The 27,750-nt window shown below is 38.6% G+C and overlaps 1 protein-coding gene across 1 annotated transcript in view; it reads right to left on the bottom strand.

The window, feature by feature from the left end:
- The window catches only part of LOC135526775 (protocadherin-11 X-linked-like), a 309,098-nt gene that overhangs the window by 147,909 nt on the left and 133,439 nt on the right, over window positions 1-27,750 (bottom strand). Inside the window, exon 4 of the mRNA XM_064955432.1 lies at window positions 26,100-26,159. Within this exon, the coding sequence (XP_064811504.1) occupies window positions 26,100-26,159 (60 nt within the window). The remainder of the gene's footprint in view (window positions 1-26,099; window positions 26,160-27,750) is intronic.

Raw genomic sequence — 27,750 nt, 5'->3', positions numbered from 1 at the left:
GGGGTGTGGTATATGGACAATATACCACGGCTAAGGGTTGTTCTTAGGCACAACGCAACGCAGAGTGCTTTGATACAGCCCTTATATATTGGCCATATATCACTAACCCCTGAGGTTCCTTATTACTATTATAAACTGGTTACCTAGGTAATTAGAACAGTAAAAACACATATTTTGTCATACCCGTGGTTTATGGTCTGATATACCATGGCTGTCAGCTCATCAGTATTCAGGGCTCGAACCACCCAGTTTATAATTCTATATCACATTATATCACATTATGAGGATTACAACGTCTTACGGTGGCACGCTGTTATGTTACATACTTGCTGTACTTGCCAACTATTTTAAAATGCTAAAATCCATATATTCACAAGCTGGAATATACAGGCCTGGTAAAACATTGAACAATCCCGAGCCAATGGCACAGTTGTATCCCCAACCACCCACAGCAAACAAACAAGTCTGCCCTAAATAGGTTTCTGTCAGTTTTCGGCAGTTGAGTACAATAAAAGTATGTCATTGATGCTATTCAAAGCCATTTGTGGTATGATAGAGCTGTCTCTCTTTTCCAGTCTGTGTGGTATGATAGAGCCGTCTCTCTTTCCCAGTCTGTATGGTATGATAGAGCTGTCTCTCTTTTCCAGTCTGTGTGGTATGATAGAGCTGTCTCTCTTTTCCAGTCTGTGTGGTATGATAGAGCCGTCTCTCTTTCCCAGTCTGTGTGGTATGATAGAGCTGTCTCTCTTTCCCAGTCTGTCTCTCTTTCCCAGTCTGTATGGTATGATAGAGCCGTCTCTCTTTCCCAATCTGTGTGGTATGATAGAGCTGTCTCTCTTTCCCAGTCTGTATGGTATGATAGAGCCGTCTCTCTTTCCCAGTCTGTGTGGTATGATAGAGCTGTCTCTCTTTCCCAGTCTGTCTCTCTTTCCCAGTCTGTATGGTATGATAGAGCCGTCTCTCTTTCCCAGTCTGTGTGGTATGATAGAGCTGTCTCTCTTTCCCAGTCTGTCTCTCTTTCCCAGTCTGTGTGGTATGATAGAGCTGTCTCTCTTTCCCAGTCTGTGTGGTATGATAGAGCCGTCTCTCTTTCCCAGTCTGTGTGGTATGATAGAGCCGTCTCTCTTTCCCAGTCTGTATGGTATGATAGAGCCGTCTCTCTTTCCCAGTCTGTGTGGTATGATAGAGCCGTCTCTCTTTCCCAGTCTGTGTGGTATGATAGAGCCGTCTCTCTTTCCCAGTCTGTGTGGTATGATAGAGCCGTCTCTCTTTCCCAGTCTGTCTCTCTTTCCCAGTCTGTATGGTATGACAGAGCCGTCTCTCTTTCCCAGTCTGTGTGGTATGACAGAGCCGTCTCTCTTTCCCAGTCTGTGTGGTATGACAGAGCCGTCTCTCTTTCCCAGTCTGTGTGGTATGATAGAGCCGTCTCTCTTTCCCAGTCTGTGTGGTATGATAGAGCCGTCTCTCTTTCCCAGTCTGTATGGTATGATAGAGCCGTCTCTCTTTCCCAGTCTGTGTGGTATGATAGAGCCGTCTCTCTTTCCCAGTCTGTGTGGTATGATAGAGCCGTCTCTCTTTCCCAGTCTGTGTGGTATGATAGAGCCGTCTCTCTTTCCCAGTCTGTCTCTCTTTCCCAGTCTGTGTGGTATGATAGAGCTGTCTCTCTTTCCCAGTCTGTGTGGTATGATAGAGCCGTCTCTCTTTCCCAGTCTGTGTGGTATGATAGAGCCGTCTCTCTTTCCCAGTCTGTGTGGTATGATAGAGCCGTCTCTCTTTCCCAGTCTGTCTCTCTTTCCCAGTCTGTATGGTATGACAGAGCCGTCTCTCTTTCCCAGTCTGTGTGGTATGACAGAGCCGTCTCTCTTTCCCAGTCTGTGTGGTATGATAGAGCCGTCTCTCTTTCCCAGTCTGTGTGGTATGATAGAGCCGTCTCTCTTTCCCAGTCTGTCTCTCTTTCCCAGTCTGTATGGTATGATAGAGCCGTCTCTCTTTCCCAGTCTGTGTGGTATGATAGAGCCGTCTCTCTTTCCCAGTCTGTCTCTCTTTCCCAGTCTGTATGGTATGATAGAGCCGTCTCTCTTTCCCAGTCTGTGTGGTATGATAGAGCCGTCTCTCTTTCCCAGTCTGTCTCTCTTTCCCAGTCTGTATGGTATGACAGAGCTGTCTCTCTTTCCCAGTCTGTGTGGTATGATAGAGCCGTCTCTCTTTCCCAGTCTGTCTCTCTTTCCCAGTCTGTATGGTATGATAGAGCTGTCTCTCTTTCCCAGTCTGTGTGGTATGATAGAGCTGTCTCTCTTTCCCAGTCTGTGTGGTATGATAGAGCTGTCTCTCTTTCCCAGTCTGTGTGGTATGATAGAGCTGTCTCTCTTTCCCAGTCTGTGTGGTATGATAGAGCTGTCTCTCTTTCCCAGTCTGTGTGGTATGATAGAGCCGTCTCTCTTTCCCAGTCTGTATGGTATGATAGAGCTGTCTCTCTTTCCCAGTCTGTGTGGTATGACAGAGCTGTCTCTCTTTCCCAGTCTGTGTGGTATGATAGAGCCGTCTCTCTTTCCCAGTCTGTATGGTATGATAGAGCTGTCTCTCTTTCCCAGTCTGTGTGGTATGATAGAGCCGTCTCTCTTTCCCAGTCTGTGTGGTATGATATAGCCGTCTCTCTTTCCCAGTCTGTGTGGTATGATAGAGCCGTCTCTCTTTCCCAGTCTGTGTGGTATGATAGAGCCGTCTCTCTTTCCCAGTCTGTCTCTCTTTCCCAGTCTGTGTGGTATGATAGAGCTGTCTCTCTTTCCCAGTCTGTGTGGTATGATAGAGCTGTCTCTCTTTCCCAGTCTGTATGGTATGATAGAGCTGTCTCTCTTTCCCAGTCTGTCTCTCTTTCCCAGTCTGTGTGGTATGATAGAGCCGTCTCTCTTTCCCAGTCTGTATGGTATGATAGAGCTGTCTCTCTTTCCCAGTCTGTCTCTCTTTCCCAGTCTGTGTGGTATGATAGAGCCGTCTCTCTTTCCCAGTCTGTATGGTATGATAGAGCCGTCTCTCTTTCCCAGTCTGTGTGGTATGATAGAGCTGTCTCTCTTTCCAAATCTGCTGCAGCCAGTAGGCTCCAACATGTACAGTGCCTTACAAAAGTGTCCCCCCCCCCCCTCCCTTGGCGTTTTACCTATTTTGTTGCATTACAACCTGTAATTCAAATGGATTTTATTTGGATTTAATGTAATTGACATACACAAAATAGTCCAAATTGCTGAAATGAAATGAAACAAATAAAGAAGTGTGAAGGTGGTGAGTGTATATGTATTCACTCTCTTTGCATTTGTATTCACTCTCTTTGCATATGTATTCACTCTCTTTGCATATGTATTCACTCCCTTTGCATATGTATTCACTCTCTTTGCATATGTATTCACTCTCTTTGCATATGTATTCACTCCCTTTGTATATGTATTCACTCTCTTTGCATATGTATTCACTCTCTTTGCATATGTATTCACTCCCTTTGCAAATGTATTCACTCTCTTTGCATATGTATTCACTCTCTTTGCATATGTATTCACCCCCTTTGCATATGTATTCTCCCCCTTTGCATATGTATTCTCCCCCTTTGCATATGTATTCACTCCCTTTGCATATGTATTCACTCCCTTTGCATATGTATTCACTCCCTTTGCATATGTATTCACCCCCTTTGCTATGAAGCCCCTCCCCTTTGCTATGAAGCCCCTCCCCTTTGCTATGAAGCCCCTTAATAAGATCTGGTGCAACCAATTACCTTCAGAAGTCACATAATTAGTTAAATAAAGTCCACCTTTGTGCACTCTAAGTGTCACATTATCTGTCACATGATCTCAGTGTACCTGTTCTGAAAGGCCCCAGAGTCTGCCACACCACGAAGCAAGGGGCACCACCAAGGAAGCAGCACCATGAAGACCAAGGAGCTCTCCAAACAGGTCAGGGACAAGGTTGTGGAGAAGTACAGATCAGGGTTGGGTTATAAAATATATCAGAACCTTTGAACATCCCACGGAGCACCATTAAATTATTATTATCATTATCATTATCATTATCATTATCATTATTATATAATGGAAAGAATAGGACACCGGAACAACCCTGCCAAGAGAGGACCGCCCACCAAACCTCACAGACCAGGCAAGGAGGGTATTAATCAGAGAGGCAACAAAGAGACCAAAGATAACCCTGAAGGAGCTGCAAAGCCCTACAGTGGAGATTGGAGTATCTGTCCATAGGACCACTTTAAGCCATACACTCCGGGCTTTACGAAAGAGTGGCCATTGCTTAAAGAACAAAAATAAGCAAACACGTTTGGTGTTTGGCAAAAGACATGTGGGAGACTCCCCAAACATATGGAAGAAGGTAATCTGGTCAGATGAGACTAAAATTAAACTTTTTGGCCATCATGGAAGACGCTATGTCTGGCACAAACCCAACGCCCTGTTAGCATCCCGAGAACATCGTCCCGAGAACACCATCCCCACAGTGAAGCATGGTGGTGGCAGCATCATGCTGTGGGATGTTTTTCATCGGCAGGGACAGGGAAACTGGTCAGAATTGAAGGAATGATGGATGGCGCTAAATACAGGGAAATTCTTGAGGGAAACCTGTTTCAGTCACCCTGAGATTTGAGACTGGGACGGAGGTTCATCTTCCAGCAAGACAATGATCCTAAGCATACTGCTAAAGAAACACTTGAGTAGCTTAAGGGGAAATATTTAAATATCTTTGAATGGCCTAGTCAAAGCCCAGACCATAATCCAATTGAGAATCTGTGGTATGACTTAAAGATTGCTGTACTCATCCAAGTTGAAGGAGCTGGAGCAGTTTTGCCTTGATGAATGGGCAAACATCCCAGTTGCTAGATGTGCCAAGCTTATAGAGACATACCCCAAGAGACTTGCAGCTGTAATTGCTGAAAAAGGTGGCTCTACAAAGTATTAACTTTTGGGAGGTGGATAGTTATGCAGTTTTTCTGGTCTTATTTCTTGTTCGTTTCACAATAAAATATGTCGCACATTTTTATTTTATTTTACTAGGCAAGTCAGTTAAGAACAAATTCTTACTTTCAATGACGGCCTAGGAACAGTGAGTTAACTGCCTGTTCAGGGGCGGAACAACAGATTTGAACCTTGTCAGGTTGGGGTTTTGAACTTGGAACCTTCTGGTTACTAGTCCAATGCTCTAACCACTAGGCTACCCTGCCGCCCCACATTTTCATAGTGGTAGGCATGTTGTGTAAATCAAATGACACAACCCCCACAAAAATCTATTTTAAGTTGTAAGGCAACAAAATAGGAAAAATGCCAAGGGAGTGAATACTTTCGCAAGCCACTGTACCATCAAAACACTGTTTGCCTCTACCAAAGAGAGAGTTTCCCACAGAAATAGGCAGCCTACTGATCATAGTAATATTATAGTAACATCATAGTAATAGCACAGTAAAATCTTAGTAATATCACAGTAATATCATAGTAGTTGTCAAAAGCTATGGAAAAATAACACAATTGCATTTTATTGATGGCAATTTGAATGCACAGAGATACCGTGATGAGATCCTGAGGCCCATCGCTGTGCCATTAGTCTGCCGACATCACCTGCATGATAATGCATGGCCCCATTTTCGCAAGGTTCTGTACAAAATTCCTGGAAAGCTGAAAATGTCCCAGTTCTTCCGTGGCCTGCAAACTCACCAGACATGTCACCCATTGAGCATGTTTGGGATGCTCTCGATCGACATGTATGATAGGGTGTTACAATTCCAGCCAATATCCGGTAACTTTGCACAGCCATTGAAGAGGAGTGGGACAACATTCCACAGGCCACAATAAACAGCCTGATAAACTCTATGCGAACGAGATGTGTTACGCTGCATGAAGCAAATGGTCGTCACACCAGATACTGACTGGTTTTCTGATCAGTTTTTGGTGTTGGGGTTAGGGTTGGGGTTGGGGGTAGGGTTGGGGTTGGGGTTGGGGTTTGGGGTAGGATTAGGGTTGGGGTTAGGGTTGGGGTTGGGGGTAGGGTTAGGGTTAGGGTTGGGGTTGGGGTTGGGGTTAGGGTAGGGTTAGAGTTGGGGTTAGGGTTGGGGTTAGGGTTGGGGTTGGGGTTGGGGTTGGGGTTGGGGTTAGGGTTGGGGTTAGGGTTGGGGTTGGGGTTGGGGTTGGGGGTAGGGTTAGGGTTAGGGTTGGGGTTGGGGTTGGGGTTAGGGTAGGGTTAGAGTTGGGGTTAGGGTTGGGGTTAGGGTTGGGGTTGGGGTTGGGGTTGGGGTTGGGGTTGGGGTTTGGGTTAGGGTTGGGGTTAGGGTTGGGGTTAGGGTTAGGGTTGGGGCTGGGGTTTGGGTTAGGGTTGGGGTTGGGGTTTGGTTTTGGGTTGGGGTTGGGGTTGGGGTAGGGTTAGGGTTAGGGTTGGGGCTGGGGTTTGGTTTTGGGTTGGGGTAGGGGTAGGGTTAGGGTTAGGGTTGGGGCTGGGGTTTGGGTTAGGGTTGGGGTTGGGGTTAACCCTTTCCCGGCAGTGGAGATACACAGTAACTTATGCTCTCACAGAGCACAGTGTTCCATTGCATCGGAAAATGCCTTGTTGTTTCAGGTTCTGCTAAGTGCACAGCCGTTTAATATCCATACAGTAACATGCACCCACTCATTCCAGTGGGGATCTATCCCTCGTGAGGGGAAGGCCTCCTTAACATGTAGTCCTTGGCCTTTTCATCCACCTGGGGCGTATCCCTTTCTGCTGATGGACATGCTAATAATGACAAGTAAAGGCAAGATTGGGTGTAGATGGCAGACAGTGACTATAATCATTATAAGGTGGTCATCTAGTGTTCATGTTAAATGTTTCAAAAAATTCTATCTGTATATTTTTATCTCTCATTTTCAGCATGCAGACTTGACTTACATCCCTTTGGTAAGGATGTATACGACAAATTAAATATGCAGAGAGAGAAGGAAGTCCTGTTTTTCAAGCTGCGCCTACCCTAACCTTCCTTCCTGGAACAGTTAAATCCTCTTCATTATTATCATACTAATGACATTTCATCTGCTCTTTCAGTTTGATATTTCCCTTCTGAAGTAGCCCGTCATGGGATTTCAAACATCGTAAATTCCTTGTAATAAGCAAAACCATGAAAAGTATGACCCCACAAGCACCATGAAATATGGTTAACAAAAATACAAAAAAACAAGGCTGTTATCTACGCTATCTATATTTCAATCCTGTCTCCCAGTGATGAAATGTGTCTCAGAGCAGTACACAAATGATGTCTCGGATGACAGATGACAGTGAAGGGACGGAGAGCTTAGATGAAGGTGAGATGCATTCATTTGCTTTTAGGCTTATGGGAGTGTCCGGGCCACTCATTATCAATAAGATTAACACAAGTAACATATAGAGGTTACATAAATACTTCACGAAATGTCATACCACTTTTTTCAAGGGACCTTGTCTTGTTCTTGGCTTCAATGAATGGTTTTAGAGCCATACTGCCCCAAAGCTGCCTCACATCTATAATAATTTCCTTGTAATTCTCTCTTTTAATGAATGGCTTTGATTGGGGGTGTTAAATGCAAGGGTATTAATGATTCATCATTTCCTCTGAAGAGGCTTTAAGAGATACATAACATATAAAAGATATGAAAGACTAGAGGGAGACAAAAAAAGGTTACTTTAGGTCTTTGCTGCTCGGTTTAAATATAGAAATGATAATAATAATACTGGTAATTACAAGGGTGATAATACTGTAATAACAAGGGTGATAATACTGTAATAACAAGGGTAGTAATACTGTAATAACAAGGGTAGTAATACTGTAATAACAAGGGTAGTAATACTGTAATAACAAGGGTAGTAATACTGTAATAACAAGGGTGATAATACTGTAATAACAAGGGTAATAATACTGTAATAACAAGGGTAGTAATACTGTAATAACAAGGGTAGTAATACTGTAATAACAAGGGTAGTGATACTGTAATAACAAGGGTGATAATACTGTAATAACAAGGGTAATAATACTGTAATAACAAGGGTAGTAATACTGTAATAACAAGGGTAGTAATACTGTAATAACAAGGGTAATAATACTGTAATAACAAGGGTAATAATACTGTAATAACAAGGGTAATAATACTGTAATAACAAGGGTAGTAATACTGTAATAACAAGGGTAATAATACTGTAATAACAAGGGTGATAATACTGTAATAACAAGGGTAGTAATACTGTAATAACAAGGGTAATAATACTGTAATAACAAGGCTAGTAGTACTGGTAATAACAAGGGTAGTAATACTGTAATAACAAGGGTAGTAATACTGTTAATAACAAGGGTGGTAATACTGTAATAACAAGGGTAGTAATACTGGTAATAACAAGGGTAGTAATACTGTAATAACAAGGGTAGTAATACTGTAATAACAAGGCTAGTAGTACTGGTAATAACAAGGGTAGTAATACTGTAATAACAAGGGTAGTAATACCGGTAATAACAAGGGTAATAATACTGTAATAACAAGGGTAATAATACTGTAATAACAAGGGTAGTAATACTGTAATAACAAGGGTGGTAATACTGTAATAACAAGGGTAGTAATACTGTAATAACAAGTGTAGTAATACTGTAATAACAATGGTAGTAATACTGTAATAACAAGGGTAGTAATACTGTAATAACACGGGTAGTAATACTGGTAATAACAAGGGTAGTAATACTGTGATAATGAGGGTAATAATATTGGTAATAACAAGGGTGATAATACTGCTAATGACAAGGGTAATAATACTGTAATGACAAGGGTAATAATACTGTAATAACAAGGGTAATAATACTGTAATAACAAGGGTGATAATACTGTAATAACAAGGGTAGTAATACTGTAATAACAAGGGTGATAATACTGTAATGACAAGGGTGATAATACTGTAATAACAAGGGTGATAATACTGTAATAACAAGGGTGATAATACTGTAATAACAAGGGTGATAATACTGTAATAACAAGGGTAATAATACTGTAATAACAAGGGTAATAATACTGGTAATTACAAGGGTAATAATATTGTAATAACAAGGGTGATAATACTGTAATGACACGGGTGATACTACTGTAATAACAAGGGTGATGATACTGTAATAACAAGGGTAATAATACTGTAATAACAAGGGTAGTAATACTGTAATAACAAGGGTGATAATACTGTAATGACAAGGGTGATAATACTGTAATAACAAGGGTGATAATACTGTAATAACAAGGGTAATAATACTGTAATAACAAGGGTAGTAATACTGTAATAACAAGGGTAGTAATACTGTAATAACAAGGGTAGTAATACTGTAATAACAAGGGTAATAAAACTGTAATAACAAGGGTAATAATACTGTAATAACAAGGGTAGTAATACTGTAATAACAAGGGTAATCATACTGTAATAACAAGGGTAATAATACTGTAATAACAAGGGTAATAATACTGTAATAACAAGGGTAGTAATACTGTAATAACAAGGGTAATAATACTGTAATAACAAGGGTGATAATACTGTAATAACAAGGGTAGTAATACTGTACTAACAAGGGTAGTAATACTGGTAATAACAAGGGTAATAATACTGTAATAACAAGGGTAGTAATACTGTAATAACAAGGGTAATAATACTGTAATAACAAGGGTAATAATACTGTAATAACAAGGGTAATAATACTGGTAATTACAAGGGTAATAATATTGTAACAACAAGGGTGATAATACTGTAATGACACGGGTGATAATACTGTAATAACAAGGGTGATGATACTGTAATAACAAGGGTAATAATACTGTAATAACAAGGGTAGTCATACTGTAATAACAAGGGTGATAATACTGTAATGACAAGGGTGATAATACTGTAATAACAAGGGTGATAATACTGTAATAACAAGGGTGATAATACTGTAATAACAAGGGTAATAATACTGTAATAACAAGGGTAGTAATACTGTAATAACAAGGGTAGTAATACTGTAATAACAAGGGTAGTAATACTGTAATAACAAGGGTAATAATACTGTAGTAACAAGGGTAATAATACTGTAATAACAATGGTAGTAATACTGTAATAACAAGGGTAATAATACTGTAATAACAAGGGTAATAATACTGTAATAACAAGGGTAATAATACTGTAATAACAAGGGTAGTAATACTGTAATAACAAGGGTAATAATACTGTAATAACAAGGGTGATAATACTGTAATAACAAGGGTAGTAATACTGTAATAACAAGGGTAGTAATACTGTACTAACAAGGGTAGTAATACTGGTAATAACAAGGGTAATAATACTGTAATAACAAGGGTAGTAATACTGTAATAACAAGGGTGGTAATACTGTAATAACAAGGGTAGTAATACTGTAATAACAAGGCTAGTAGTACTGGTAATAACAAGGGTAGTAATACTGTACTAACAAGGGTAGTAATACTGGTAATAACAAGGGTAATAATACTGTAATAACAAGGGTAATAATACTGTAATAACAAGGGTAGTAATACTGTAATAACAAGGATAGTAATACTGTAATAAAAAGGGTAGTAATACTGTAATAACAAGGGTAGTAATACTGTAATAACAAGGGTAGTAATACTGTAATAACAAGGGTAATAAAACTGTAATAACAAGGGTAATAATGCTGTAATAACAAGGGTAGTAATACTGTAATAACAAGGGTAATCATACTGTAATAACAAGGGTAATAATACTGTAATAACAAGGGTAATAATACTGTAATAACAAGGGTAGTAATACTGTAATAACAAGGGTAATAATACTGTAATAACAAGGGTGATAATACTGTAATAACAAGGGTAGTAATACTGTAATAACAAGGGTAATAATACTGTAATAACAAGGCTAGTAGTACTGGTAATAACAAGGGTAGTAATACTGTAATAACAAGGGTAGTAATACTGTTAATAACAAGGGTGGTAATACTGTAATAACAAGGGTAGTAATACTGGTAATAACAAGGGTAGTAATACTGTAATAACAAGGGTAGTAATACTGTAATAACAAGGCTAGTAGTACTGGTAATAACAAGGGTAGTAATACTGTAATAACAAGGGTAGTAATACCGGTAATAACAAGGGTAATAATACTGTAATAACAAGGGTAATAATACTGTAATAACAAGGGTAGTAATACTGTAATAACAAGGGTGGTAATACTGTAATAACAAGGGTAGTAATACTGTAATAACAAGTGTAGTAATACTGTAATAACAATGGTAGTAATACTGTAATAACAAGGGTAGTAATACTGTAATAACACGGGTAGTAATACTGGTAATAACAAGGGTAGTAATACTGTGATAATGAGGGTAATAATATTGGTAATAACAAGGGTGATAATACTGCTAATGACAAGGGTAATAATACTGTAATGACAAGGGTAATAATACTGTAATAACAAGGGTAATAATACTGTAATAACAAGGGTGATAATACTGTAATAACAAGGGTAATAATACTGTAATAACAAGGGTAATAATAATGTAATAACAATGGTGATAATACTGTAATGACAAGGGTGATAATACTGTAATAACAAGGGTAATAATACTGTAATGACAAGGGTAATAATACTGTAATAACAAGGGCTACCACTAGAGAGATCGGTCACATGGTAGACTAAATTGATTTATTTTATTCGACCTGTTTTTGTATGCCTCAATTAAGAATTTCAGCTGTATCAGTTTTAGTGCAGCACTGTTTTTGGGAAATACCATTGGATGCTAACGATTCACTTTAAGTGACATCTTTAAGAAAAAGACCCGGGTTTGTTGATAATTTGTGTACTTTTTTTGTAGGCTACTGGTTCAGTGCCATTTTGAAAGTATTAAAACATTTATTTTTGGTTGTCTTTGTACTGTCTGTGAGAGCTGCCGGTTATGCAATGTTCATGTGAAGTGTGATTGCGAGGAACGTATAGCAAACACAACAGAGAGCTTGTCTGGAGCACCAAGAACAGACACCTGGCATCTGTGGCATCTCATACATATTGAAACACATTGATTTATAATGAGGTTGGAATATAACTGGATAATAAGAAGAGAAAAACATTTGTATTTTTAAAAGTAAGACAGTGTTCATGAATTTAGTACATGTACTGTATGATTAATGCATTCATTTATACATTCATGGCTAAGAAGTTTCAAAACTAGACTCTGGTGAAAGGGGATTTTAGTTTTAGAATGTTTTGACTTAAGATCACCTGAGGACTGGATCTCTGTCCATCAGGCCTTAATGGGGTTTGTTAGGCAACTCAGTGTCAATCTCTTACACTACATGCTAATGCTAACAGAGGAGGATTTACCATGGCTCTCTTCAGGTCATTAACAACAGAATTACATAACAATTGGAAACTAAAGGTGAATAATTACATCATGGTTTGAAGCATAAATAAACCATTAAAGGTACGCCTGACTACTTTATTAATGTAATATTTATTTATCCAAGAAATCTCCCTTATTCTTATGAAGGAGTACTGGCCGAGAGGCCAGTAACAGATTGTGGGAACATTGGTACAGTTTAGATTAAACGGATGTGCTTTTGGAAGGTGATGGTGCTTTCTGGAGTATGTCCGTTCAACAGGGTAAGAGGCTAATGCAGGCATCATCCATGGGACAAGGCTAAACTAAAATCCTGCACACAATGACATCCCATGAATAGGACGGCGCACGGCAGGAGAGCACACTGGAGCAGAGTGATTTCCAGGTGGACACAGCCTCTGACTATGTGGGACCTGCACGGCAGGAGAGCACACTGGAGCAGAGTGATTTCCAGGTGGACACAGCCTCTGACTATGTGGGACCTGCACGGCAGGTGAGCACACTGGAGCAGAGTGATTTCCAGGTGGACACAGCCTCTGACTATGTGGGACCTGCACGGCAGGAGAGCACACTGGAGCAGAGTGATTTCCAGGTGGACACAGCCTCTGACTATGTGGGACCTGCACGGCAGGAGAGCACACTGGAGCAGAGTGATTTCCAGGTGGACACAGCCCCTGACTATGTGGGACCTGCACGGCAGGAGAGCACACTGGAGCAGAGTGATTTCCAGGTGGACACAGCCTCTGACTATGTGGGACCTGCACGGCAGGAGAGCACACTGGAGCAGAGTGATTTCCAGGTGGACACAGCCTCTGACTATGTGGGACCTGCACGGCAGGAGAGCACACTGGAGCAGAGTGATTTCCAGGTGGACACAGCCTCTGACTATGTGCGACCTGCACTCAGACATCAGTGGTGACTTGACAAATGATTCTGTGTCAAAGGGGTCTGCACTGATTTGGGATGTAATTGATTGGAGGGAAGGCACTTGAGTCCCTGATTGGTTTAACGGACGAGAGGGAGGAAAGAGGAAATTAGAATGGTATGGAAGAGGAGAGGAGAAGAGGGGGGAGGATATGAGAGAGAAGAGGAGAGGAGATGAGAGAGGAGAGGTAAGGAGATCCACTAGTGTACAAAACAAAACCCCTTTTGCCCTCAGAACAACCTCAATCCATTGGGGCATAGACTCTACAAGGTGTTGAATGCATTCCAAAGGGATTCTGGCCCATGTTGGTTGGATGTCCTTTGGGTGGTGGACTATTCTTTATGCCAGCAGCATGCCACCCTTTATACCACTGCTGGCTTGCTTCTGAAGCTCAGCAGGATTTGTCCTGGTCAGTTCCTGGATGGGAGACCAGATGCTGCTGGAAATGGTGTTGGAGGACCTGTAGGAGACACTTTTTCCTCTGGTCTAAAAAAATATCCCAATGCCCCAGGGCAGTGATTGGGGACACTGCCCTTTTGTAGGGTGCCGTATTTCGGATGGGACGTTAAACGGGTGTCCTGACTCTCTGAGGTCATTAAAGATCCCATGGCACTTATCGTAAGAGTAGGGGTGTTAACCCCAGTGTCCTGGCTAAATTCTCAATCTGGCCCTCAAACCATCACGGTCACCTAATAATCCCCAGTTTACAATTGGCTCATTCATCCCCCTCCTCTCCCCTGTAACTATTCCCCAGGTCGTTGCTGCAAATGAGAATGTGTTCTCAGTCAACTTACCTGGTAAAATAACGGATAAATAATAAATAAATAATACATTCTTGACACACACAGGAAACTGTTGAGCATGAAAAACCCAGCAGTGTTGCAGTTCTTGACACACTCAAACTGGTAGTAGCCTGGCACCTCCTACCATACCCTGTTCAAAGGTGGGGTAGCCTAGTTGTTAGAATTTTGGGCTAGTACCCGAAAGGTTGCAAGATCAATTCCCCGAGCTGACAAGGTAAAAATCTGCTGTTCTGTCCCTGAACAAGGCAGTTAACCCACTGTTCCAAGGCCGTCATTGAAAATAAGAATTTGTTCTTAACTGACTTGCCTAATGAAATAAAAAAGGTGATTGAAGGTCTTTAGTGTTGTCCATTCACCTTCTGAATGGCACACATTCACAATCCATGCCTCAAGGCTTAAAAATCCTTATTTAAACCTGTCTCCTCCCTTACATCTACACTGATTGAAGTGGATTTAACAAGTGACATCAACAAGGGATTATAGCTTTCACCTGGATTCCCCTAATTAGTCTATGTCACGGAAGGAGCAGGTGTTCTTAATGTTTTGTACACTCAGTGTATATATTCACACTATTTGCTAGAATCATACTTCACCTATCAATTGATATCATCATTAACCTTTGTTGTGTGATTCATTTCACTGGGGAGGTGACATCTTTAGTTAAAAATGGAGGATAGCCGGCAGCCTAGCAAGGCCTCCAGAGGATTGACTCAACCTCATAAACCGTTATAGTAGGGACTTTATGAGAGCAGAGCTTGAAGACGACGAACAGAATACTAACCACGTGAACTAATGCAATTCCAATCCCATTTTTACATTACGTGGATAACAAAATTCAGACTATGCACTACGACATAATGTGATCAATTTCAAAAATAATAAACAATGTTGTTTTTCATTCTCCATATATATATATATATATATATATATATATATATATATATATATATATATTTTTTTTACAGAAAATAGTTTGCTCTCTTTTTCCTTACATTCATTTGTTCCTGCCCCTTATCTGTAGCAGTGTGTAGTGTGTACAACTTTTTCACTCGGGTGGGGAAACAATTTGGGAAACACTACACTGATGTATAGTACTGTCTATAATTGCATTTAGGTTGCCAAAGCAGTTACCGGGAAATTATAGACAGGAAGATAAATGCATCTAAGACGTACACTTAATGTCATTATATTTTACAGTCCCCTGCAATTCATCACAGACTCATAATGTCTGCATGTTGCTATCACATGTACAGTGTGTTCAGAAAGTAACCAAGAAAGTAAGCAATCATAACCAATAGACTTACTCCACATTTTGCTGAGTTACATTCAAAATTTATTAAATACCCCATGATGGCAAAGTTAAAACATTTATTTTAAAATTGTTTTCAAATTCATTGAAAAGTAAATACAGAAATATCTTAATTTGCTTAAGTAATCAGACCCCTGACTCCATAGTGTGTAGAAGCACCTTTAGCAGTGATTAAAGCTGTACGTCTTTCTGGGTTATGCATCTTAGAGCTTTTCAACTATATTATTCAAGCTCTGGTAAAATGGTTTGTTGATCAGACAACAATGTTCAAGTCTTGCCCTAGATTTTCAAGTAGATTTAAAGTGAAAACTATAAATAGGCCTCTCAGGAACATTCACTGTCTTCTTGGTCATCAACCCAGTGTAGATTTGTACTTGTATTTTAGGTTATTGTCATTCTGAAAGGTGAATTCATCTCCCAGTGTGTCACGTTCGCTGGAATAAATGTCGGACCTTGGCTCAACAGATGTTGAGTTCCACATAGTTTTTAAAGTAAAGTGAAACTTAGCAAAGACAAAAACAAAGAAACAATAAACTAACAACGAACCGTGACTACAGAGATTCTACGTGCGCTGACTCAAAACAATATCCCATAAACACAGGTGGGAAAAACAGCTACTTAAATATGATCCCCAGTGAGAGACAACAATTACCAGTTGCATCTAATTGGGAATCATACAAATCACCAACATAGAATATAAACTAGAACACCACATAAAACTAAATAAACTAGATCACCCCCAGTCACGCCCTGGCCTACTTCAATATAGAGAAACAATGGCTATCTATGGTCAGGGCGTGACACAGTGACTAGTGGAAAGCAGACTAAACCAGGTGTTCCTCCAGGGGTTTGTCTACGCTTAGCTCCATTCCGTTTAGTTTTTATCCTGAAAAACTCCCCAGTCCTTAACAATTACAAGCAAACACATAACATGATGCAGCCACCACTATGCTGGAAAATATGGAGAGTGGTACTCAGTAATGTGTTGGGATTTGGCCCAAACATAACACAAAAAAAGTTAATTGTTTTTGATTTTTTTTTCAGTATTACTTTAGTGCCTTGTTGCAAACAGGATGCATACTTTTTGGGAATATTTTAATTCTGTACAGGCTTCCTTATTTTTCACTTTGCCATTTTGGTTAGTATTGTGGTGCAACTACTATGTTGTTGATCAATCCTCAGTTTTCTCTGATCGCTGCCAATAAACTCTGTAACTGTTTATAATGACACAATTTGCCTCATGCTGAAATCCTTGAAAGAGTAATTATTAACTTCACCTCAAAGGGATATTCAATGTCTGTTTTGTTGTTTTACACATCTACCAATAGGTGCCCTTCTTTATGAGGCATTGGAAAACCTCCCTGGTCTTTGTGGTTGAATCTGTGTTTGAAATTCACTGCTTTGACTGAGTGACCTTACAGATAATTGTATGTGTGGGGTAGAGAGATGAGGTAGTCATTGAAAAAAATACATTAAACACTACTATTGCACAGGGAGAGTCAATGCAACTTATTATGTGACTTGTTAAATTTGTTTTACTCCTAAATGTATTTAGGCTTGCCATCAATTTGGAAAACATTTGGAAAACCTTGTTTAACATTAACATGATGTGGTATTGTATGTAGGCCAGTGACAAAACATCTCAATTTAATAAATGTTAAAAACAGTCTGTCACACAACACAATGTGAAACAAGTAAAGAGGAGTGAAGGCACTGTACACCAGCTATACCAGTGTTATTGTCTGTGACCTGTCACAACATATAATGATCCTTGTCACATGGAGGTTCTGCAGATAAGCCAGAACAGACTGCAGAAAGAAGAAATCGCCCAGTTGGTCGCCACATTACTTCTATGTATATATCTCTCTATCCGGGCATGGCTAGCTGGCAGCCTTTTGATATGGACATGCTGGTGTACACTGGTGACAGCTGCTACACCAGGCCAGACCCAGAGGTCACAAATGGGGTGGCAGGGTAGCCTAGTGGTTAGAGCGTTGGACTAGTAATCAAAAGGTTGCAAGTTCGAATCCCAGAGCTGACAAGGTACAAATCTGTCGTTCTGCCGCCTGAACAAGGCAGTTAACCCACTGTTCCTAGGCCTTCGTTGAAAATAAGAATTTGTTCTTGACTGACTTGCCTAATTATTAAATAAAGATACAATAAAAGGGGTATGCTGATGAGAGATATACAAATAAAATAAATTATTAATTTATTATTATTAATTACAATTAATTATTAAAAAAATAACCTTTCAGATTGTCTTTTAAATTATTATTTTTTAAGTCGTAGCACATATTTTTGTCTGACGACGTCCACAATGGAACCTTGGAGAGGGTGCAGGGTGCTGTGATTGTTCCTGATTGTCTTACAGGATCAACTTCACCTGAAGAGAGAGAGAGTGTGTGTGTGTGTGTGTGTGTGTGTGTGTGTGTGTGTGTGTGTGTGTGTGTGTGTGTGTGTGTGTGTGTGTGTGTGTGTGTGTGTGTGTGTGTGTGTGTGTGTGTGTGTGTGTGTGTCTCCCAGTCCGCCTATGACTCGCTGCTTTGAGTTTAACTCCAACCTTAACCCTTGAGTTTAACTCCAAACTTAACCCTTGAGTTTAACTCCAAACTTAACCCTTGAGTTAGCTCCAACCTTATATTAAACTATATTATACTATACTATGGTATACTGTACTATATTATACTATATTATACTATACTATATTAAACTCTATTATACTATATTATACTATACTATACTAAACTATATTATACTATACTATAGTATACTATACTATATTATACTATACTATATTAAACTGTATTATACTATACTATATTATACTATACTATATTAGACTATACTATATTATACTATACTATATTAAACTGTATTATACTATACTATATTATACTATACTATATTATACTATACTATGTTATACTATACTATATTATACTATACAATATTATACTATACTATATTAAACTATATTATACTATACTATATTATACTATACTATATTAAACTGTATTATACTATACTATATTATACTATACTATATTATACTATACTATATTATACTATACAATATTATACTATACTATATTAAACTATATTATACTATACTATATTATACTATACTATATTATACTATATTAAACTATATTATACTATACTATATTATACTATACTATTTTAAACTATATTATACTATACTATAGTATACTATACTGTATTATACTATACTATATTATACTATGCTATATTAAACTATATTATACTATACTATATTATACTATACTATATTATACTATATTAAACTATATTATACTATACTATATTATACTATATTATACTATACTATATTATACTATACTATATTATACTATACTATACTATATTATACTATACTATATTATACTATACAATATTAAACTATATTACACTATACTATATTATACTATACTATATTAAACTATATTATACGATACTATATTATACTATACTATACTATATTATACTATACTATATTATTTAAGATATCCTTATTCACCAGCAGGTTTCCTTGGCTTTAAGACCCTGACAACAGTTTATACATAGACGGGTTATCCAGAGATTATATTATATCCCAAACATGTCTGCTTCTACGTGTTTTGTTCTTTGGGGTTTAGGTTTAGGTTTAGGTTAAGGTTTAGGTTTAGGTTTAGGTTTAGGTTTAGGTTTAGGTTTCGGTTTAGGTTTAGGCCGGGTATCTGTAAAGCATTTTGTGACTGCTGATGTAAAAAAAATATAAAAAAAATATATATGTAAAGTTTGATGTAAAGTTGTAAACTTTTATAAAAACTTCATAAAATTTAATTTAATTTGATGAATAATTCATACTTGGTTACTACTCTTAGGTTTAGGTTTAGGTTTAGGTTTTGCTAAACAGCTTTAATGCTCTCGTATATTGCATAGTGGACTGACAAAGCATGCGAGAAAAATAAGGTGTTAGCAGCATGGATGTGTCCCAAATGGGACCCTTTTCCCTTTATAGTGAACTTCTTTTGACCAGAGCCCTATGGAAACTTGTCAAAAGAAGTGCACTATAAAGGGTAATAGGTTGCTATTTGTGACACTGTTATGGTCCCACAAGGAGGGATGCGTAATGATTTTGTTTCCCATAGTAATTTCATGAACCTGGCAGTGACAGGGTTGGGCATGCAACCCCATACAGGGAGAGGTGGATGAACCAGTCCCCCTCCATCACACCAACCATCTGCCATCTGCCTCTGTCATTACACTATACACAGAACACGGAGTCGTTTCATTACTGAAGATTTAGTACAAAATATGGACTCATTTCATTATTGAATATTTTGTGACCAAAAGGATAAAAAAAATCCTTAAAATGGTGTTATTCAGAATGCTCTTCAGGTGTTTGCAATGCTCTTCAGCTGTTTGCAATGTCTTACAATATACAATATGCTTGCTTCAAGAAATATTATAGCTTTAGCCCTCGCCCTTGTCAAGCTCTGAGGAGGGGTTTCGCTGATCAATTATTCACTGATTCTCTCTGTGAGTCTTTAGATTTTTTAGCAAGACACCAAATAGAGAAGATGAAATGGGTTTGAATAAGAGAGGGTGTGTTGGTGGAGGGACCATGCGTTTAATTTGAGATATTATTGTAGTTTAATAAGGATCACACCCCAGAGGATAGTCAGTAATCAGACCTTAGAGGATAGTTAGTAGTTTAACAATGTTCAGACCTTAGAGGATAGTCAGAAGGGGGGGAGGGTCATGTAGCTATTTGATTTTTAATTTTAGGACTCCTTTAGGTCTAAAAAAAATATATATATATAAAAAATAAATAAATAATGAATTTTGCCTTTGCTATAGCCCATATAATCACATCGAATAAGACATTCATAAATTAATAACACATCCATGAACTCTGTAACTGCTTTAAAGTCGCCATTGGCCTCATGGTGAAATCCCTGAGTGGTTTCCTTCCTCTCTAGCAACTAAGTTAGGAAAGACACCTGTATCTTTGTCGTGACTAGGTGTATTGATACACTAAAACAATTAATCATAAGAAATACAATTTTGAAGTGTCTGTCCTATATCTAAGAGATATAAGAATGCTCAGGAAATGTAGTAAACGTGTTTTACTCAAATTTAACACCTTATTTTGAGGGGCACAAAACTACCTCCACGCTTCCATTCGTTTGAATGGGTTACCTTCAGACAAGCCCGGTGACACTTGTGGGGGTCGTAGAGCAAAACGGAGAACACCATCGTATTCACGGGAGACTCCCCTTTCCAGAGTGGCATTGATTATATGTATGCCAAACCGTTCGGATGATACAGACAGAAGTTTGCACATCAGCGTTGCCAACTTGAAACAAGTCCTGTGACTTGGACGGTGTTACAGATATATTTTAGAGAATACCGATTTTTTTGGGGGGGATGCCTCATGGTCTGACAAGCAGCGCTGTAGCTCGGCCTCCTTCCACGGCAGATGAAGAATGCCGGCACAGGCGTCTACGGTGGATTTAGACTCACTCAATGGAAAACACATGATATCTCTAGCTTAAACTGACACATTTTGATGGGGATTTTGTTGTTATGTTACTTGGGTTGACACATGGGTGTGTCAATGGAATACAAAGGATGAACAATGTTCAAACCCCAGAGGATAGTCTGTGTGCTCTGTGTGTAATGTAGCTGAGTGACAGTATATTATCCTGCTAGCTCTGTGTTCTCTCTGCTCTGTGTTCTCTCTGCTCTGTGTTCTCTCTGCTCTGTGTTCTCTCTGCTCTGTGTTCTCTCTGCTCTGTGTTCTCTCTCTGCTCTGTGTGTAACGTAGCTGAGTGACAGTAAATTATCCTGCTAGCTCTGTGTTCTCTCTGCTCTGTGTTCTCTCTGCTCTGTGTGTAACGTAGCTGAGTGACAGTGTAATACCCTGCTGGCTCTGTGTTCTCTCTGCTCCGTGTGTAACGTAGCTGAGTGACAGTGTAATACCCTGCTGGCTCTGTGTTCTCTCTGCTCTGTGTGTAATGTAGCTGAGTGACAGCGTAATACCCTGCTGGCTCTGTGTTCTCTCTGCTCCGTGTGTAACGTAGCTGAGTGACAGTGTAATACCCTGCTGGCTCTGTGTTCTCTCTGCTCCGTGTGTAACGTAGCTGAGTGACAGTGAAATACCCTGCTGGCTCTGTGTTCTCTCTGCTCCGTGTGTAACGTAGCTGAGTGACAGTGTAATACCCTGCTGGCTCTGTGTTCTCTCTGCTCCGTGTGTAACGTAGCTGAGTGACAGTGTAATACCCTGCTGGCTCTGTGTTCTCTCTGCTCTGTGTGTAACGTAGCTGAGTGACAGTGTAATACCCTGCTGGCTCTGTGTTCTCTCTGCTCCGTGTGTAACGTAGCTGAGTGACAGTGTAATACCCTGCTGGCTCTGTGTTCTCTCTGCTCCGTGTGTAACGTAGCTGAGTGACAGTGTAATACCCTGCTGGCTCTGTGTTCTCTCTGCTCCGTGTGTAACGTAGCTGAGTGACAGTGTAATACCCTGCTGGCTCTGTGTTCTCTCTGCTCTGTGTGTAACGTAGCTGAGTGACAGTGTAATACCCTGCTGGCTCTGTGTTCTCTCTGCTCTGTGTGTAACGTAGCTGAGTGACAGTGTAATACCCTGCTGGCTCTGTGTTCTCTCTGCTCCGTGAATCCGGATCATGGAGAATAATGTGGGTGGACCAGACGTGAACATGTGACCCACGGGTATAGCAGCCAAAGTGGCATTCCTTGCTTCATTCTATTGCGTCAGCTGTTTTAAGGAGACACGGCTGATGAGAGAGGTGACATGGGACATTGCAAACGCTTCCTAAAATCTCAAGGGCAGTATATGCATGCAGATTATTCCTGGTGCCAATATGACTTTGTTTCCATCTGAAATGCCACCCTATTCCCTTTATAGTGCACTACACTTGACCAAGGCCCATGGCTCCCAATTCCCTATATAGTGGCCACAGACTTACACGTATTGTCTGTCTCAAATGACACCCTTGTCCCTATGTCGTCAAGAGTAGTGCACTGCAGAGGGAATAGGGTGCCGTTTGGGATGCGACCCAACGACATCAATATCGCCGAGCTCGTCTTATTAGAGGTGATCTCAACATGAGCGGTACCCGTTCAGGTCCATGTGAAGGACGTGGCGGGGATTCCAGCGTCGTTTTTGTGTCGACTGACTCAGGACAAAGCTGATTGCCTCGCTCATTATTTCCCAATGACAGGGGACAGTGTCGCGTTGTATTATTTACGGTCAAACGCAGTCAGACACGCGACGATATATATCATCCAGTCGGCAGCTTTCAATGGCACAAGAGTCACTTTAGAAAGCTGTCTGAACATTAAAGGTGCAGACAGGGATTTGGGGAACCTAGCTGTTCAATGGTCATTTCAATTTGAGATTTTTATATTTGCTTTGCCATTGATTCTTGAAGAATATGAATTATAAGTGCCTTGTGAGTGTATCGCAACTGTCAGTAACTTTAACATAACCCAGAATATTAGGTGTTTTCTCTCCATTGTTTACAACATTAAAATGCTGAGTGCATAGCTTCAGAGTATTGGTAAATCTATACGTTGGATTGTCAGTCCTTGCATCTAGAGTGTTGTTGTCTATGAATACGAGAGGTTGTACATTTCCCGAGCCCCGTATCCCTCGGCTGTAATCCGAAACAAGTGGAGAGTCAAACATGTAGTTGTTATCCAATTCCGGATTGTAGTTTTTAGGCTGAAAAGAGGTGTAGTTCCAGCTGGCCACACGATGACAGGCAGTCAGACTGCCCTCTCAACTGAGTTTATTTTTTAACACGGCTTATTCTTGACTGGAGTGTTTGTTGTGTGCTGTGTTTTTACTCTTGACCGTGCCATTCAACCAGAAAAGGACACGGGCATTTTGACACTTTTTTTCCTAAGTGAACTGGAAGACGTGAGAGGATTTCACTACATCGCACATTATCACGTTCACAAGTAGAAGCAGTGGCAGAGTCAAGTGTAAAGTTAGTTTACACTAACTGTGCGATGATTACTTGAATAAGTCTGGAGGATGGTGGATTTTTTTTACTCTGCATAGCCTAGTGGGAAAATTATTTGAATACATTTGACATTCTCATATCATGTTTAAATATATGCTAATTCTAATTTACATTTGTATAGTTTGAGGAGTAATTCTTAATTGCAACAAAATAAAGAGTGTGGATGTCATTAACACAATTTAACAGGAAAAATATGATTTTAAATTGTATTAGTTAAACATCCCTGTGAACAACAGAAATCCAGCTTCACTATATACATGTAGAAATATGTATACAAAATATACTATATACTGTTTAGGTTAAGATAGTGTAATATACTGTATCCTGTATAGGTTAAGATAGTGTAATATACTGTATCCTGTATAGGTTAATATAGAGTAATATACTGTATCATGTATACTATGCATATATAGAGTAATATACTGTATCCTGTATAGGTTAATATAGAGTAATATACTGTATCATGTATACTATGTATATATAGAGTAATATACTGTATCCTGTATAGGTTTATATAGAGTAATATACTGCATCCCGTATACTATGTATATTTAGAGTAATATACTGTATCCTGTATAGGTTAATATAGAGTAATATACTGTATCCTGTATAGGTTAATATAGAGTAATATACTGCATCCCGTATACTATGTATATATAGAGTAATATACCGTATACTGTACAGGTTAATATAGTGTAATATACTGTATCCTGTATAGGTTAATATAGAGTAATATACTGTATCATGTATACTATGTATATATAGAGTAATATACTGTATCCTATATACTATGTATATATAGAGTAATATACTGTATCCTATATACTATGTATATATAGAGTAATATACTGTATCCTGTATAGGTTTATATAGAGTAATATACAGTATCATGTATACTATATATATATAGAGTAATATACTGTATCCTGTATAGGTTAATATAGAGTAATATACTGTATGCTGTATACTATGTATATATAGAGTAATATACTGTATCCTATATACTATGTATATATAGAGTAATATACTGTATCATGTAGACTATGTATATATAGAGTAATATACTGTATCCTGTATAGGTTAATATAGAGTACTATACTGTATCCTGTATACTATGTATATATAGAGTAATATACTGTATCCTGTATACTATGTATATATAGAGTAATATACTGTATCCTGTATAGGTTAATATAGAGTAATATATCGTATCCTGTATACTATGTATATATAGAGTAATATACTGTATCCTGTATAGGTTAATATAGAGTAATATACTGTATCCTGTATACTATGTATATATAGAGTAATATACCGTATACTGTACAGGTTAATATAGAGTAATATACTGTATCCTGTAGACTATGTATATATAGAGTAATATACTGTATCCTGTATACTATGTATATATAGAGTAATATACTGTATCCTGTATACTATGTATATATAGAGTAATATACTGTATCCTGTATAGGTTAATATAGAGTAATATATCGTATCCTGTATACTATGTACATATAGAGTAATATACCGTATACTGTACAGGTTAATATAGAGTAATATACTGTATCCTGTAGACTATGTATATATAGAGTAATATACTGTATCCTGTAGACTATGTATATATAGAGTAATATACTGTATCTTGTAGACTATGTATATATAGAGTAATATACTGTATCCTGTATAGGTTAATATAGAGTAATATACTGTATGCTGTATACTATGTATATATAGAGTAATATACTGTATCCTATATACTATGTATATATAGAGTAATATACTGTATCATGTAGACTATGTATATATAGAGTAATATACTGTGTCCTGTATAGGTTAATATAGAGTAATATACTGTATCCTGTATACTATGTATATATAGAGTAATATACTGTATACTGTATAGGTTAATATAGAGTAATATACTGTATCCTATATACTATGTATATATAGAGTAATATACTGTATCATGTATAGGTTAATATAGAGTAATATACTGTATCATGTAGACTATGTATATATAGAGTAATATACTGTATCCTGTAGACTATGTATATATAGAGTAATATACTGTATACTGTATAGGTTAATATAGAGTAATATACTGTATCCTATATACTATGTATATATAGAGTAATATACTGTATCATGTAGACTATGTATACATAGAGTAATATACTGTATCATGTAGACTATGTATATATAGAGTAATATACTGTATACTGTAGACTATGTATATATAGAGTAATATACTGTATCCTGTATAGGTTTATATAGAGTAATATACTGCATCCCGTATACTATGTATATATAGAGTAATATACTGTATCCTGTATAGGTTAATATAGAGTAATATACTTTATCCTGTATAGGTTAATATAGAGTAATATACTGCATCCCGTATACTATGTATATATAGAGTAATATACTGTATCCTGTATAGGTTTATATAGAGTAATATACTGCATCCCGTATACTATGTATATATAGAGTAATATACTTTATCCTGTATAGGTTTATATAGAGTAATATACTGTATCCTGTATAGGTTTATATAGAGTAATATACTGTATCCTGTATAGGTTTATATAGAGTAATATACTGTTTCCTGTATAGGTCTAGGAAGAGCTTACCTTATGGGGACAAGTAGATGCAACTGAGCTGAAGGACTTCTCTGGTGTCTGGCCCTGATTCTACAAGATAGAAAAACACATTATCAGAAGCATGCTTACTGTGGAGGGCCATTTCCAACACAACACTATTTGTGATAGTAGGGTCTGTGTCCCAAAATGGCACCCTATTCCCTATGTAGTGCACTACTTTTGACCAGGGCCCATAGGCCTATATAGGGAATAGGATGCCATTTGGGACAAACAGTAGATGCTACTTATTTTCTCCCCGTTATTCTCTCGACCATACAGTGCGTAAGTGACCCTACTACAGCACCAGGCATGGTTTTAGCCTTTTCATAATCCGAGAATAAAACTGCACTGTAGCCTATGGTCGTACTGTAAATCTTTATCTTGAGAATATAATCTTACTTTAAAAAAATATATATTCTCAGGGTATAATAATGTGTTGTTATTTTGTTATGATGTTTTCTATTCCCTTTATTATCCTTTGTGGAAAGATTACAAACCTCCTTTAGCAGTCAGAGGATTCCACATAGCACACAGACCTACTACTGACAACACAGAGCTTACAGTCAGAGGATTCCACATAGCACACAGACCTACTACTGACAACACAGAGCTTACAGTCAGAGGATTCCACATAGCACACAGACCTACTACTGACAACACAGAGCTTACAGTCAGAGGATTCCACATAGCACACAGACCTACTACTGACAACACAGACCTTACATTCAGAGGATTATCATTTTGTTAATACGGTGATGCGTTATTCAGATACAAGAAAACAGCATTAAAATAACCTGCTAAGGTATGTCGGCAACAGATGGTCCTGCTGTTTGTGATTATGCAAGACGCACAATTGCAACAACAATTTTTTTTTTTTTTATAAATGCATCTTGAAACGACCCGAGGAACAAATGGAACAAAACTGTCAGAAGGATATGGTGGGGTGTAATTGCATATACACACATTCAGTCTCTGTCCCAAATGGAAACCCTAGTACCTATTTAGTGCACTAAATATGGGCCCTGCTCGAAAGTAGTGCACTGAATAGAGAATATGATGTATATTGGGGATGCAGACACACAGTAGCACACATTCACAAAGGACATTGGGATTGATTGGATCTTTGCAATGTCAGTGCCTTCCCCTCCCTCAGAGTCACTAGGAAGTAAATGTTTTTGTGCCCCCATTGTTCAAGGGAAACCTATGCCTTTGCACTCACAACAGGGAATATAGAGCCTAACAACGACGGAACCACTCACAACAGGGAATATAGAGCCTAACAACGACGGAACCACTCACAACAGGGAATATAGAGCCTAACAACGACAGAACCACTCACAACAGGGAATATAGAGCCTAACAACGACGGAACCACTCTCAACAGGGAATATAGAGCCTAACAACGACGGAACCACTCTCAACAGGGAATATAGAGCCTAACAACGACGGAACCACTCACAACAGGGAATATAGAGCCTAACAACGACGGAACCACTCTCAACATTGAATATAGAGCCTAACAACGACGGAACCACTCTCAACAGGGAATATAGAGCCTAACAACGACAGAACCACTCACAACAGGGAATATAGAGCCTAACAACGACAGAACCACTCACAACAGGGAATATAGAGCCTAACA

Source organism: Oncorhynchus masou, chromosome 32 (genome assembly GCF_036934945.1).
Source record: "Oncorhynchus masou masou isolate Uvic2021 chromosome 32, UVic_Omas_1.1, whole genome shotgun sequence".
In the NCBI taxonomy this organism is placed as follows: Eukaryota; Metazoa; Chordata; class Actinopteri; order Salmoniformes; family Salmonidae; genus Oncorhynchus; species Oncorhynchus masou.
The sequence above is the reverse complement of the archived record's forward strand: the minus strand, read 5'-3'. Positions and strand labels throughout refer to the sequence as shown.